At 38.4% G+C, this 16,605-nt stretch overlaps 2 protein-coding genes across 3 annotated transcripts; one reads left to right on the top strand and one right to left on the bottom strand.

Moving 5' to 3' along the window:
* Positions 1-11,804, bottom strand: rxrbb (retinoid x receptor, beta b). Of its 2 annotated transcripts, none has more exons than XM_079470207.1 (11): positions 11,638-11,804; positions 10,570-10,757; positions 10,328-10,475; positions 7,943-8,122; positions 5,144-5,295; positions 4,768-4,897; positions 2,534-2,666; positions 2,403-2,444; positions 2,213-2,304; positions 1,977-2,082; positions 1-1,899 (listed from the first exon to the last, which is right to left on the bottom strand). In XM_079470207.1, the coding sequence occupies exons 2-11, from the start codon at positions 10,714-10,716 to the stop codon at positions 1,761-1,763; spliced, it is 1,269 nt and encodes a 422-aa protein (XP_079326333.1). In that variant the 5' UTR covers positions 10,717-10,757; positions 11,638-11,804; the 3' UTR covers positions 1-1,760. The 2 variants fall into 2 exon arrangements, with proteins under 2 accessions (XP_079326333.1, XP_079326334.1); XM_079470208.1 differs by having other exon boundaries at positions 2-1,899; positions 11,672-11,801.
* Positions 11,805-12,489: 685 nt separating this feature from the next.
* On the top strand, positions 12,490-16,421 carry LOC306901786 (macrophage mannose receptor 1). The gene is made up of 7 exons (XM_079469848.1): positions 12,490-12,583; positions 12,690-12,792; positions 12,945-13,316; positions 13,436-13,768; positions 14,472-14,555; positions 14,758-14,838; positions 14,943-16,421. Exons 2-7 carry the CDS (start codon positions 12,762-12,764, stop codon positions 15,353-15,355), a joined length of 1,314 nt encoding a protein of 437 aa, XP_079325974.1. The 5' UTR covers positions 12,490-12,583; positions 12,690-12,761; the 3' UTR covers positions 15,356-16,421.
* Positions 16,422-16,605: the final 184 nt, after the last annotated feature.

Below are 16,605 nucleotides of genomic sequence, written 5' to 3'. Positions count from 1 at the left end.
CGCAAAGAGCAGTTTATTCATTGACCACAAATCACTCATTCATACACAAATTCTCCAAGCAAGCGGGTGTTAGACATCACCACCTTTATTTAGGGTCATGTACAGTAGATGGTTCTCTTTCAGCATCACCAGGCTCCCCTAAAATGAGCCGTGACAACATCCAAACTGATGGAATCTCATTATTATCATAATTGTATGACAATTTTAGTGCAACAACAGACATGTAACATGCCTAATGCAGTAAAGATGTTGGTTGTACAAGACCATACAAAAACAACCTTGTGTTTGTTAGATATATCTATGGCGAGTGAGTTTGCATTTGTCCCCATAACTTTATTCAGCATGGACAGAGAGATGCCATGGAAAGCAAAAACGAAAGCAAAAAAAATCAATGGCAAGTCAAAGGAAAGCTCAGATCACAGAGAGAAGACAAAATCCAAAGGTTTCCTGGTAAAATCAAGTGCAAACAATGTCTTTTTTTCTGCCAATTGTAAGCCAACTACACACCAAAGAAAGAGATAAAAGAATAGAGAGAATATATACGGATTCCTAACCTACATCTACAGGATAGCTGCACAATGTCCTTGAACAAGTGGGTTTGCACAGTACTAGAATAAACTCATTCTATACATTTCAAGTTGGAAGGTTTTTTGAAAAGAAAAGCTCTCTTATATTACTCAGATTTAGTATCTGTGTGAAGCTGTTTTGTTTTTGGGTTGTAATATGAAATGTCAATTCCTAAGCACCAAAGTAAACATAAAAATCCTGACCCTGGTAAGAAAAATAAAAAGGAATGACATTTTTAGTGTAGTGCAGTTCACTTAAGGAATTATCACTTTTAAATAGTCACCTGAATATGAGATAAAAAGTGTTTTGTTAACTGACAGCTGACACAGGTTTTAAGACGATTCAGTCTTTAGGACACTTCAGGCAAAACTAAAAGAAATCTACCGGCCTTGTACAATAAATGCTGATGACATGAAGAGAGACTTATTTTTTCCTTTTTTCTCTCATATCTTAAAAAAAACATCAAGCTAGGGCACTCACGACAGGATAGGAATAAAATGAGAGCGTGAGATAAAAAAAGAGTGCTTGCGTTCCCTCACACCCACCTCTGTATTTAAGCTTAACATTGCACAGTATAATGTAAATTGCGTACATTTTATTTTAAATTATGCATCTTTTCGGTTTTTCAAGCTTCATTGCATAAAGATCTCTTTGCCAGATTCCTCACACCAGCAAAGTCAGGTCAATTTAAACTTATAATACCAAATACTCATTCATCTCTCTGCCCAAGTGACCAGTCAGTCCTTATAGGTCGGGGCAACACAAAATAGGCAAAAAAAGTAAGCACCCAAACTCAAGAGATGGTGTAGCACACGTACGTACGATTAAAGCTTATCATCCACAGTGTTTTAAAAGCCTCGAATGGTTCTATCAAAATGTAAACCCCACTTAGCTAAACCAGTCAGGTAATTGGAGCTTTCATACTAAAACGTTTTTAAACGTGTTTTCTTTTATATAAAGAATTAGCTTACTGTTGAAATGTAGCACCAACAATTTTCATGGCAAGTTTTGGGTCTCTAGATTCTGTGGTGCACTTTAAGAGAGTCGCGCGAAAACATAAGACAAATTTAACCCCAGACCAGAGGCGGACCAATCGCTGTTATTCCCCTGGGAAGGAAAAGTGCAGTCACAGTTATCTCCAGGACCTAGGGCTGAAACCCGTCTCCCAATCTCTCACTTGCTTTCCGATGATGCTAGTGGGGTGACTCCAGCATCTCCATGAGGAAAGTGTCAATTGGGGTGTCTCCGATCAGCTTAAAGAAGAACAGGTGCTCCAGACACTTAAGCCCAATGGAACGCAATGCAGGCAGCCGGAGGAGGAGCTTGGCAAATCTGTAGGCGAGAGGTTCATTAGTTGCGAGATTTGGGGATTTAAAGTGTCTGTTAGTGAATTCAGAGAGTCCTCTGACCTCCCCTGCTGATCGGGGTACTTCTGCTTGCAGTAGGACTCCAAGGACGCATACACTTTCTCTCGGAGAAGCTCCACCTCACTGGTGCTGGTCAGACCTTTGGCATCTAATATAACAAATGTGACAGCCACCAATTCAGAAGAACAGAAACATTATTGGATGCCATTAAAATTACATTAGCACTCCAGATCAAATGACACCGTGTTACCATTAAACCAATGAAGCAATCCGCTCACCTGGGTTAAACAGAACTATGGCACGCAGACAGCCAAGTTCTGTCTTGTCCATTTGCATATCGCGCATCTTACAAACCAACTCCGTTAGCACCCTGCAAACGTGTCCAAACATTAAGAGCACTTGTCATTCAAGGTTTTCCGAATGACTCCAGCAATAGAACTTGAATAAGAGAATGTGTGCAGACATCACCTGTCAAATAAAGCCCCAACCTCTGCACTGTGTGAACTCTCCCTGTACAAACATTAAGATATGTTCAACATAAAAAAGACAAGGTTATTACATCGTTATAACTGGGTGTTAAGCAGGAAGTGTGGTGTAACCTGTCAAAAAAGGCCTCCACGCCCAAGTTGTGAGTACTGTCTCTGGGAACATGCAGACCTGTGGCCAACAGGATCTCATCCTTCACGCTGATGGAGCGATGAGAGAAGGCAGCAATAAGAAGCTCATTCCATCCTGTGTTACGATAAACATCACATGGATTTAGTAACAAACTTGCATGCATTTAGTAGTTTGCTTGGTTCCTTGCCACTGTCAACTCTGGCTTGCTTATTGGGAGTGCTGACAATAGGTTTCAGGTTTTATACTTTTTTAATGTTGATGTTTATCTATGGAGAAATGTTTATTTCAAACTAGTATGACTGACTTTCTTCTGCAGAACACAAAAGAAGCTACGTTAGTAACATTGGCCCCCATTGACTTTCATTGAATGGACACAAAACCATTTCTACTTTGATGTATCTTATGTTTGTTTCTGTAAAGCTGCTTTGCAACAATGCAAATATGACAAAGTGCTATTGAAATTCATTTAAGATTGAATTTGAATTGCCATCAAGCAGAGTGGCCTCCAAAACGCCACACTTAAATTCTGAATCTGGGATGCAGTTTACACGAGTCCGTTTTCAACTGAAAACGCAAACAATTATGCGTTTTGGCTCTCCGTTTACACAGAAACAGCATTTTAGGGGACTGAAAATGCTAACTTTTGAAAACTGTCGACCAACGGTATTAAAAAGCACTTTTGGCTTATAACTGCATGTGTGTGTGTGCCAATGCATGTCCTGTTTCTTTACAAAACAACTTCGCCATCCACTGGCCTGGCGTGCATACTACAGGATTTTATCAATTCTCCTGGATCCGTTTAACTGCAGGCCGTATTAATAACGGTCATGTGTGTGTGAAACTTTTCAAAAATGAAAAGGAAAACTTTTCCATTTATCAATGTGTAAACGTGGCCTGAATGTCAAGCAAACACTTCACAAAAACACATCTGTTTACTCAGATAGATGACGCTGTTCTTAAAATAGGTCCAGCATAATTTTTTTGCAGATACTGTTGTTATCTAATGCCTTGACATTCAGACATGTCAGGCATGTTTACGTATATAAATACTTTTTTGGTTCAGTGCATGTCCCAGTAGCAACATATTTAAGATCTTTAAGGAAACAAAGTGTTGCTTTTCTTTGCTAGAGTCAACACAGACTAAATATTAGGGATGCACCGAAATGAAAATTCTTGGCCGAAATCGAAAAAGAGCAAACCAAGGCCGAAAACCCAAATAAATTATGCGAATTATTAGTACCATGGAATTTATAGCTATTACCTTGTACTAACTTTACTAAAATCAAGGCATTGCAATTGCATAAATTAATATTAAAGTTTCAAAGAATAAATCAATTACAAATTATGCAAATATTTATTTAGCACATTGCAACAATGCACAGTATAAAATAAAATTCAAACTTAAATGTTTAACTTGACTCTACTCATTAAATAATAATGTACAGCACTTCTGGGGACTTCAGAAAGATAATCATCTAGCGGTTGAGCTTGTCATCTGCATGACATTTTAGAAAGATTTGAGCTAGTGTATTTAAATAGGGCCAGTGCATAAACATTTGATCAAAAAATATATATCTAGCAGAAATATGGCTACAATCTTATAGTCACATATATAGAAGCCTAAGAACAGAATAGACTACCTATTATTTGAGGCATTTTCTTGCAGGATTTCACTGAACATATCAGACAACGAGGGTGCATGACCCTCATCTGATGCAGAGAGACGGGTCGTTTTTTGTCCGCTATGATCTCCTTCTGCGCTTTGCGCTTCTCCGTCTGCACGCGCGTTCTCCGCATACATCGCGGCCCGGATCGCGATGACCTACCCTTGAAAATTAGCGCCTTTCACGCGCGAAAGATGCGAGTAAACAAAGTGTACAAGCGTCCATTTAAAGCGTTTGGTGTGAACGGAGTATATACGAGATTTACTGAAATACGTCCACACCGCAGACTTGTCGCTTCAGACAAGCACATGCAGGTCGCGGGTTCTGTTTGCGTCATCACATCATTTCGGCCGTATTGTTTCGGTGATAAAAGTCTTTCGGGTCGAAACCGATAATTCGGTGCATCCCTACTAAATATCCGATTGGGAAACGGTGTTAAAATGAGACATGCTTGGATACACAATTTCAATACGCAGAATGAATGAAAAACAAAGTCTATAGTACCCGGACGGCCACTGGCACATGAATGTGAGAATGTTAAGCTCTCGTACCGGCCCTCAGCAGGATGACCTGGTCGTCCAATGGCAGCTCAGAGAAGTGAGGGATCTTCTTTGCCCACTCCACCAGAGTGAACAGCTGTTTGTCTGCAGCCTGGCAGATGTTTGTGACCGGATCATTGGGCTGAAGAACACAAACAAGAGCATTAAAGCAAATGTCACTTCTAGAGAACATGAGAGGAATTTATGAACTGATAAGAGTCTCAGACAGGAATGGTTCTGCTATTAAACTAGAATTATTTTAAAGATTATTCAAAGACAAAAAAACTGCACAAAACTGACTTTGCTAGTCAATAGTTGAACTAGTACTGGCAAATGCAGGACTATATCTTTTCTTAAATTACAGATATTGGCTTGTTGATGTTCTTACTGGAGTGGTAGCATCAGAGTGCAGGTCTGTCCTGTGCTCCACAGCGATCTCAGCCTCCAGGATCGTCTCCACAGGCATCTCCTCATTCACTGCACTGCTGCATTCGTAGTCTCCATCACAATCCTTATTTTTCTGACGCTCTTCCTGAACAGCTATGGGAGAAATTCATTTATCAACAATTTATCAGCCTGACCACCTGTATAAGATAGATGGAGTCCTGATCTGCCTTAAGAACAGGTTTGGTTGCTGTAAGGATATCAAGCAGGTCATAGACTATCACCGTGTTGCTCTAATAGGTCCCTATGACCTATGTAATATGTAAATGTTACGTTATGTAAATATATGTTTATACATAATATGCACAGTACACAGACATTCATTATGAGAACACAAACTTCTATTATGGATGCGATGAATTTGCGATTAATAGTTTGAGAGCTCTATTGACAAATAAAAACCTTATTATAGGGCTGTCAAACCATTAATATCATGATTAATCGTGTCCAGAATAAAATGTTGTGTTTACATAGTATATATGTCTGTGTACTTACACATACATGTATATATTTAGGAAATGTGAACGTATGTACACTCACCTAAAGGATTATTCGGAACACCATACTAATACTGTGTTTGACCCCCTTTCGCCTTCAGAACTACCTCAATTCTACGTGGCATTGATTCACAAGGTGCTGAAAGCATTCTTTAGAAATGTTGGCCCATATTGATAGGATAGCATCTTGTAGTTGATGGAGATTTGTGGGATGCGCATCCAGGGCACGAAGCTCCCTTTCCACCACATCCCAAAGATGCTCTATTGGGTTGAGATCTGGTGACTGTGGGGGCCATTTTATTACAGTGAACTCATTGTCATGTTCAAGAAACCAATTTGAAATGATTCGAGCTTTGTGACATGGTGCATTATCCTGCTGGAAGTAGCCATCAGAGGATGGGTACATGGTGGTCAGCAAGGGATGGACATGGTCAGAAACAATGCTCAGGTCGGCCGTGGCATTTAAACGATGCCCAATTGTGCCAAGAAAACATTGCCCACACCATTACACCACCACCACCAGCCTGCACAGTGGTAACAAGGCATGACGGATCCATGTTTTCATTCTGTTAACGCCAAATTCTGACTCTACCATCTGAATGTCTCAACATAAATCGAGACTCATTAGACCAGACATTTTTCCAGTCTTCAACTGTCCAATTTTGGTGAGCTTGTGCAAATTGTAGCCTCTTTTTCCTATTTGTAGTGGAGATGAGTGGTGGGGTCTTCTGCTGTTGTAGCCCATCCGCCTCAAAGTTGTGCATGTTGTGGCTTCACAAATGCTTTGCTGCATACCTCGGTTGTAACGAGTGGATATTTCAGTCAAAGTTGCTCTTCTATCAGCTTGAATCAGACGGCCCATTCTCCTCTGACCTCTAGCATCAACAAGGCATTTCCCCCCCCCACAGGACTGCCGCATACTGGATGTTTTTCCCTTTTCACACCATTCTTTGTAAACCCTAGAAATGGTTGTGAGCAAAAATCCCAGTAATTGAGCAGATTGTCAAATACTCAGACCGGCCCGTCTGGCACCAACAACCATGCCAAGCTCAAAATTGCTTAAATCACCTTTCTTTCCCATTCTGACATTCAGTTTGGAGTTCAGGAGATTGTCTTGACCAGGACCACACCCCTAAATGCATTGAAGCAACTGCCATGTGATTGGATGATTAGATAATTGCATTAATGAGACATTGAACAGGTGTTCCCAATAATCCTTTAGGTGAGTGTGTATCTCAAATTAAAATTATATTATAATTTACTGATTTTATATTTTCCTTAAATATAAACATGTATGTGTGTGTAAATATGTTTATAAATATGCAAAGTACACAGACACATATTATGTAAACAAAAACTTTTATTCTGGATGCGATTAGTGGTTTAACAGCTCTAAATTATTTTTGACATTGTCGTCCTTGCTGCCCTTTTAAAGAGTTCTATTGAAGAAATCTAAGGTCATGTGACAATGTGCGAGTTGTGTGTTGCCATGGAAACATTTCCAAAACTGTGTTCTGCCTGCTTAGGACAGTAACAGCAGCGTCAACTTTCTATTAATATTAATATAGGATGAAAAAATTTTAACTTTTTTATTACATTTTATATTTTGATAACATTTCTTGAATGGCTAAAAATCTAGCGATTTTGGTCATGATTTCATGTATTAATTTCATTACCAATTCTTTGTAAAAGTGACTGTAAATAATTCAGACTGACTTGATGTTCATTGAAATAGTCAAGTACAACTCAAACATATTCATTAAGTGAGTGAGTTTTCTTGAAGACCTGTTCTCGGTTTACATCCCTGCTATTTGTTCTTCACCCACGGATGACAGGCTTTTCATCAGCTATCAAGCTCCGCATGCATGACGCAATTATATCATTGTAAGTTAAAAGCTATGACAGCTATGAGCTATTTAGGAAGTGCGCTCAACTCAAAATCGGTTTCTGGTCCACAGTGACTTGATTTTCTTCTGGTTATTTGTTTTTACGAAACCAATCTGTCTGTCACTTTGACTAGTCGATCATAGTTCCACCCAACATAGCTGACAGCACTCATGTCTCATGTGGAAACAATGCAGAATTTCCATCACCATAATGCTGATCTTTCATAAACCACATACAAACACAGATGCTTTACAAAACACTCCACTGTCCACCTACCTAAACCTTCCTGAATAGACAGCACACACATTGCATCATATCATAAGTGATAGATCTTCAGTGAGAATGTGACAGGTACCCACCTTCTCTTTTCATTCCCATGGCCAGGCACTTCTGATAGCGGCAGTACTGGCAGCGGTTGCGTTGGCGTTTATCCACCAGACACTCTTTGTTATCCCTGCATGTGTAGCTTAAGTCCTTCCTAACTGTGCGCTTGAAGAAACCCTTACAGCCTTCACAACTGTACACGCTGTAGTGCTTCCCTGCACATACAAATCATGTTCACAATACCTGCCGTTAAAAGTAACTTTAAAATAAAAGAAACGTGAAGATGAGGAGATTTAGATATCAAAGTTATAAAATATTACGTTATTATTAAGTTATGAAATGTATGGTATTGGGGTGTGATGAGATCATCTAGCACGATACATAATATCCTCACGCAATTGGCATGATGGAGTGCTGAGCTTTAAATTGCGACCGTTTTAGTCACATATGCTCCCAAAATTTAACCTGTGAAACCTCTAAATATATTTGGAGCAATTGTGCGAGACCACATTTTGTTGTGGCGTGACCTGTTTTCATTACTGTAAAGAACGCGCTAACAACTACACAAAGTATGTAGCGTATTAAGCACTAGTATTTAAGGCGGTTTGCGCTGCTGCACATTCACATGCAAACCTCTTCAAAAACAGATCATCTGTCTCTTACATATGTGGAATGTTAGCATAAAACATGACGTGTTTATGTAGTTTTAACTGTTTCTCTGAAGGCAATGAGGGTTCAGTCAGTGGAGGAAGGAGGATTGACAGTGTGATATGATCGCCACCTCTACTAACTCGAGCACTATGCAAAAGCATATAGAGAAAACAACCACTGTTCTTTACTAAAAGCTGCACCTGCTAAGAAAACAAAGCATCATTTCCGATCTCAGTAGAGTTTGTGACAAAACATTTAGCAGTTTTTACATATTTTTATTACTGCATAACAAAATTCATTAAATAGAAGTTTAATTTGTTTCATAAAGTACAAGATTATTTGATAATGACTAGTTTTATCATTTTGTTTTTTAAGATGAATAAAATACTTTTTCCACTATACATTACATACATTAAGGAATTCTTTTAAAAAAAGTCTCATCTCGTTCTCGTAAACTCAGTCTCATGTCTCATCTTGTGCGATAAGTGTCTCGTCACACGCCAATACGGTATACACTTATATGTGTTCAATACATTCATGGTCACAATAACTGGGTAGATCTCACAAAACCTTGGTTTCTATGATGTCAAACATTTTTTTAAAACATTATTTTGGAAACAATAATTCTAAACAAGACCTAAAAAACTTGTCCTGCACGATTAATCATATCGCAATCGCGATGTCGGGCTATGCGATTACATGACGGCAAAATGTTGCGAAAAATCTTTATATTCAAGATACAAGTGCATTCCTGGACGTGACAAGACAACCATATGTACGATATGTACGAGTCGTCTTGTGTGGCGGTGGTGCGTGTGTTTGGTCACTTGACTTGCGTTGTGTGGAGACGGGAGAAATGGATGCAGAGCAGACCGACACGGAACTAGTACCCAGAAAAAAATGCTGCTTCTGTTATTTGCCAATATTTTTGTTTCAGGATATCAGATACTGAGCACAGAGATTTGTAAAAATGTTTACATCTGTATTTGTTATGTTAAATTTACCTTTACTGTTGAGAATATATATTTTTTAATTTAATTCAGTAATGCAAATCTCTTTAATTTTTTTATTTAAATTTAAAAACTTAAATTCTAGTGTTAGCTAGTGTTACTTGTTGCTAGTTTGAACTGTAGATCTCAGTTGAGAAATAAAGATTTCAGCATTTTCAGTTATCTGTGTGTGCATTTTCCTAGATATCAACCAAGTTGACTCATTATACCCAGTTTATCGTAATCACATTCGCACATCGCAATTTTTACCTCAATAATCACAATGTGACATTTTCCTCAAATCGTGCCAGCCTATAAAAACTAATTACCGCAACAGTCGCAAAAATACCATAGCAAAAGAGAAACCATGATCACTACGTTTTTATTCATCATTTATGACAAACAAAATGATAAATGGAAATGTATTCAATGCGGTAATGTAGCGGTAATGATAATCCATATGTGTTACTTCAAACAAAATCAAGCTTGATGCAAAAATGGTTACATGTAAACAGTCCTTCAAAACATTTTGCGATTAGAACAGAATTACAACATATCGTGTACGGGACATAGCTGGATGTGTTACGGTAATGAGATTTTCAGCAGAAAATGCAATAAAATACAAAAGGTAATTCATTACCGCCATGCTGTTTTAATGGTTTCATGAGAACGACCCAAGTATGTATCATGAATGCATTCCAATAAAAAGAAACAAACCACATTTAAATATGTAACGACATTATACAGGCCAAACATAAACCTGTGTTTTGCAGTACTCACCAGAGGAGCGGTCCCCACAAATGGCACACATGCGTTTCTGGGACAGCATTGGCCCAGAGCCACCGACAGACTTCAAGCCAAACGGGGGTTTCACATCATCAGAGCTACTCACAGCATGTAACCCAGACACAGACATTGAAGAGTTTATCTGAAAGAGATTAAAAAAAACAGACCAGAGGTGTTGAGGAAACCAAGGTCTTCAGGCACAGAATATGAAATAAGATGGTAGCTGAATATCCCACCTGAGGGTTGCTGTTGGGTCCATAGCCCACAGATGGGGTGCCGGGAACGCCGGGAGAACCGACGGATGAGCTGACGGCTGCCAGTGGCGACTCTACAGAGCTGACAGGGCTACTGACGGTTGATGTGGAGGGCGGTATTGAGTTCATAGATGTGTGCTTCACAGGCCCGCAGAGAGGAGATTGATGATCTGTGAAAGTCCAGATTTCAGGAGAGACATTGAGGGGTTGAAAGTGGAACAGTATGTGACAATAATGCAAACATACTGCACAGAAACGTTGCGCTTGTTTGTTAAACAGCTAGAATAATAATATAATGTGCTTCATGTAAAAGGTCAATAATAATGCATTTCGCACATGTCATTGGCTAGTAAACCAAATGCAACAGCAAAGCACGTCATCACAACTTCGTCGTAGCTAAACGGGTTTCTTTTAAACATCATATACGGAAAACCCCTTGATATATAATGTATATTATGCGTTTTGGTCCCAGGCCGATAGGGCTGTGCCTCATAACCTAGTGACCTGCCTACGCAGTCATCATACTTGGGTATCATTTCGGTCAGTAAAATAACTCCTCCCTAAAATGCGTCTGTGTGTAGTTTGCAAAGATGGAAGCATCTGGAAACCCACGTTTGCCAAAAATGCTCTTTAGGTAACGTTATTCCCCTCACCAAGTAAAGTTATGGGAGACGCAGCCTGAATATGTTCCTTATAATCCCCCATTGACAAACAGACACTTTTTCACAACATTTTCACATGTGGCCGAACTGATCTTATATATACTCGATCTTATACTCGATAAGAGGCGTTGTTGTGTTACTCCTAAGTTAACTGCGTTGTATTCGTCTAGCACGTAGCTAACGGACTAACTAAAAGAAAACCAGTTTACACGCATATGATACGCACGACACAATACATACAACACGCCGCGTACAATTAATGGTTATATGCGCGATAAAAACACAAAACGAAAGAATGAAGCAATCCGACGCTAAACTCGCGTTAGCCTAGCCTAGCTCAACCGAGTGTTTGTTTGTTTGTTTTTCCATCATTTGCACGGAATCTTACAGAGTTTACGTGAAGTTTGCGACTCCGGTCTCACCCGAAAAACACCGCGTCCTCTGACAGCAGATCCGGGTCCTTTAAAGCATCGTTTGATCTATATTGGACAGTTCACGCCGTGCATGTTTACGTCGAGACAAACACCTTGTTAGTCAAGCCACCTAGTGGACACCGCGGGTCCTTTCGCATAAGAAATACATCCACGCAAATCAAATAAAAATACATATTTGGGGAGACTGCACCTCTTTTTATTTTGAATTATAAGCGAGGAGAAATAGGGAAGAAACTAGGATGCAAACTATGTTTCGGTAGTTGTGTTTAGTAATGTCTTGTTTAATGTCTCTAATTTTTTTTTCTAAACCAGTCAAAAAAAATATGTATATATATATATATATATATATATACAAACAATATATTTCGTCATAGTTTTGTAATATAATTTCTGTATTTAAACCTAGAAGCCTCTGCACACTGTATGCTGTTTTATTTAGCACTTTTCCTGAAATAATTTGTGAATAAACACAAATTTATTGTTTGAAACCAGCGTGTACGCTATATATGATAACTTTGTGGTTTTAAAAATAATGATATTACGATATAACTTTTCATAGGCAGATTAAACACAGCACATCTTGACTGTCACAGTGTGACATTTCCATCGGTTTGATCTGCAGCATGACCTGCTCACCCTCATTCTTACACTGAATGATTGACATGCATTGTCATTTTCAGGCGTCAAGGTAACTTTATGTCTGTCTTTGGAAATATGTCGCCTGTGCGCACATTCAATACCGCATGAAAGCTGTTCTGATGAAATACTGTGCACAGGATGGTTTTAATAACTGCTTTTACAAACAGGTTAAGCAACATTCTTGAAGTAAACCATGAAGCAACGTTTAAACTAGTTAGACTGTAGCCACGCACGACAGGTGTAGGAACATTTTTAGGGACGGTAAGTACTTGGAGATCCTTTTAATTTTAAGAATCAAATGTTATGCTATTACCGATTTGTTGAAGAATGTGTATAGACTTTATTATAAGGTAAACACTTTTTTAAGGAGAAGGGAAGGCTGAACATACCATGGTAGTTTGGTTAAAGCCGAGCTCAGTGGTGTTCAGGAAAATACAACATGATGTTCTTCTTTCTCTACGTTGTCTTCGGTAAGTGTGCGAAGAATAAACATGGTATATAGACATTTTTCAGTTGATATTTTTACTGTATATGTGCGTGTACGAATTGTGATTTATTATATGATTTATACTTTAAAGTTGAACCTGAAATATTCTTAATGACATGGTGTTGTGTCTTTTAGGACTCCTCTCCTGCACTTCAAGCCAAATATATCACTACATAAACATAGGAAAGAACTGGACTGAGGCTCAGAGTTTCTGCCGGGCGATGTACACGGATCTGGCAACTGTAAATAGTAGAGATGAGATGAACAGCTTGCTCGAAAACATATCTGATGTGTCACAAGATATGTATATTGGACTTTTTAGAAGTGAAGTGTTCAAATTGCATCGTCCTCTGACAGACAGTTTCCTCAACGGAGGTAGTCCAGGGTTTGTAAACTGGAAATCAAGTGTTCCAGATGAAAATAAAGAAGGCTGTGCCGTAATGGAAAATAGTGGGAAGTGGATTAATGATAGCTGTGATTCAAAGAGACCATCTGTATGCTTTAATGGTAAGTATATTACATTTTCACTGTAACGGGTTTCTCAACGAAATTAAAACGGTTTAACATTGAACCATTAGTGATGTTACACATCTGAACCTTTGCTGTCCGGTGTCATTTGTCTGTAGCAACAGCCAGTAAAAAGTATATTTTTATTGAGGAAAGCAAGTCCTGGAGGGAGGCCCAAGAATATTGCAGAACCTTCCACACAGACCTCGTCTGTCCCAGAAACTTAGCGGAAAATAAGGATGTCAAGGACATCGCCAAGAAAGACGTGTGGATTGGACTATTTAAAGACTCTTGGTCATGGTCGGACGCGAGCAACACGTCCTTCCGTTTCTGGAACTCCCGCCAGTCGAGCAATGTGAGCAAAGGCCAGGACTGTGCTTCGGTGATGGTGAATCAATCAGGGAGATGGAATGAGGTCCCGTGTAATGTCTCTCTGCCCTTCATGTGTCATGGTGATAAGGATTCCTATCTACCACATAAGCAGCTTTCAAATCTAGATTTTGCTCATGGGTCAATATGTTTTTTGTTCTTGCCCAATCTGACTCACTTACTTTACATTAAACATTTTTAGTAAAAGGTTCTAAAAAATATTTTGAAGTCTAGAGAGCCTTTTTGCACTAAGATTCTTAAGATGTTAAATATGGAAGAAGCCAAAAATAGTTATTCTATGGTATTGTTTGCCACCTTATTACCTTGTCTCTTGTCATCTTATTATTTTAAAGTGTATTACCTACTCCTTACACTAGAGTGTGGTAAAAGACTGACAAGACCCCAAACCAATCTCTTAAATATGCCTAAATCGTAATAAAAAATGTGCCTTTCTATATAGCGTATATTATGGTCATTTTATATTATTTTGTTTCTTAAAAATGGCTTTATCATAGCTTAGGGTATGTATATCAACCTAGGATATGCGAGTTATGTTTTGTTAAAGAATCAACAGCGTTTACAACAGCATGTCTCCTAAAAATGTTTCCAAGCAGTAAATATAAATTATTTTATTATTACTAAAAGAATATAGGTAAATCATATTGTGGTTTGTATAGCTTATTTAGCATATAGAGTCATTGATCTCTCTTCTGAAATCTTAGAAATGTGACATTACTGTGTAAAGCTGGAAATAATATAGAGATCTTTTCTCATATTTTTTACAAGATCTGAAATCTCATCCAAACACTGAACCAGTTACACCATCAGCAGGCAGTCAGAGTCTGAACACATCCTCCTCAGCACCTTCATGTATGTTCCGCTTGCCACATTCATCATCAACACAAAAATGAAATAAAAATAGTTTATTTCAAAATATGCATACCATTTTGATTGATATAGAACAATGTACATGTTATACAACCACCGTTTATAATAAATGCATCTCAGACTGTTACAGCCAAAGAAATGCATGTTAGTCAGTTATTCACCAAAAATGTTTCCTTTGTTACAGCTTCAGCAACACAGCACATACCACCTCAAAACACAACAGAGAGGCAAAAATCCACAATTAATACTACAGGGGCAGAGCAAGGTAAGATATCAATGCCAAGATCTTTTGAGCCAAGACATGCTTCATGAGTTTTTTGTTAATAGAAATATAAATTTAATATACTTTTTCATCAAACTGTCACACAGACAACTTGATTCTGGTGTATAAGAACCTGACATGGTTGGAAGCTGTGAGTTACTGCAGAAAACACCATGTGGATTTGGTCTCCATTCATAGCCAAGAGCTTCAGGACAGGACAGCAAGAAAGGCCACCCAGGCCTCCACCTCTTACGTATGGATGGGTCTCCGTTACACGTGCAATTTTAACTTCTGGTTCTGGATAAACAACAGAGAAACAGGCTGCTACCAGAACTGGGCGCCCGGCAATGGGCCACATGGTTTTGACCAGTGCGGACTATCAGGAGCTATGGAGTCCACCGGGGGGCACCAGTGGGTAGGGAGACCAGTCAGCGAGAAGCTTAATATCATCTGCTATACTTGTGCCAATGCATGTGCTAGTGACGTAACAATAGAAAACAAGAACACAGGTTGTGTGTAGTTGTTTGTATGGTGTGATATGCAAAATATTTAATAGAAAACGCAACAAAATGCATACAGTAAAAAAATATAGTAAAAGTATTTTGGGAACATCACGAGTACAGATATATCGCAATGGTTTCATTTTATTATTTCATATTATGCTTAGAACTTGCTAATATCATGTTAATTTGAGTAAAATTATCACTTTGGTTTATTCTGTGAACTACTAACAATATTTCTCCCAAAATTAAGAAAAAAGGTGGATTTGCATTTATTTGCAGAAAATGGAAACAGGAGAAACAGGTCAAAATAACAGAAATGATGCTCTGTATTTTTTCAGACCTCAAAAACTGAAAAGAAAACAAGTTCATATTCACTTTTACACAATACAACAGTAATATTTGTACATGTATTTAGGAGAAGTAAAAAAATATTATGTGATTATTTTATGCGTATGTTTATTTTAATAACAGACGTCATGTCATGCTGTCAGTCTTTCACATTGCTGTTGTATGACTTAATGTCACTTCTGGGGTTTAATTGTGATCAACAGACACTGGACTGGAATCGTCACAATACATCTAGAAATGTTGAATTAATCAAAATCTAGAATGGTCTCTTTATTTTTTAACGCAGCTGTATATATTAAAATACACAAATTTGACCCTGTCTGTGTTCAGTAATCTGCCAGTGATAAATTCTTTCACTTTCTTGTACTCGTTGTGACGCCGCACAAACCCAATCCGTTTCCTGTTTTGCATTTGTCTCACATCCTCTTACAAGTGGTTTACATGAACATTGTATTTCGCTCAGTAACGGACGAAATCTTTCTCATAAACAAAAATGAATGTTTATATCTGAATCAACCCACACCCACATTGCCTTCCTTTATAAAACAAATGCTTCCTTAATAAAGCTGTGAAACTAAGCAAAAGCTGTGAAACTAAGCAAAAGCTGTGAAACTAAGCAAAACTCTTTGTGTGAGCTTTTTTCCAGCACTGTAATCTTTTAATCATCTTGTTACTGTATTTCTGTTTGTATTAAGCCATGTGAGACTCAGAAAATAAAATGTCTCCTCTATACCCCCTCAGTAGTAAGGTGCTGCTTCATCCCCGCTGAATCCAGCTTGAGCAGCCTCATACATTTTCTTGTTTTGATAAGATAAATTGCACATTGTTACTTTGGACCCCTTCAGTTGGGACGAAACACAGGTGGGTCAATCTAGATTTCTTGTATTACTCTTGTTTTTCTTAAATATGCCTTACTATG

The sequence above is a fragment of the Barbatula barbatula genome, assembly GCF_947034865.1.
Source record: "Barbatula barbatula genome assembly, chromosome: 12".
Classification (NCBI taxonomy): domain Eukaryota; kingdom Metazoa; phylum Chordata; class Actinopteri; order Cypriniformes; family Nemacheilidae; genus Barbatula; species Barbatula barbatula.
The sequence above is the reverse complement of the archived record's forward strand: the minus strand, read 5'-3'. Positions and strand labels throughout refer to the sequence as shown.

Coding starts and splice junctions, on each gene's coding strand:
- rxrbb (XM_079470207.1), bottom strand. CDS start 10,716: ATGAACTCAATACCGCCCTCCACATCAACCGTCAGTAGCCCTGTCAGC. Junction 5,296..7,942: donor CATGGGAATGAAAAGAGAAG/GTGGGTACCTGT, acceptor TTTCTCCCATAG/CTGTTCAGGAAGAGCGTCAG. Junction 2,305..2,402: donor GTTGGGGCTTTATTTGACAG/GTGATGTCTGCA, acceptor ACACGTTTGCAG/GGTGCTAACGGAGTTGGTTT.
- LOC306901786 (XM_079469848.1), top strand. CDS start 12,762: ATGATGTTCTTCTTTCTCTACGTTGTCTTCG. Junction 14,556..14,757: donor ATCCTCCTCAGCACCTTCAT/GTATGTTCCGCT, acceptor CCTTTGTTACAG/CTTCAGCAACACAGCACATA. Junction 14,839..14,942: donor TACTACAGGGGCAGAGCAAG/GTAAGATATCAA, acceptor ACTGTCACACAG/ACAACTTGATTCTGGTGTAT.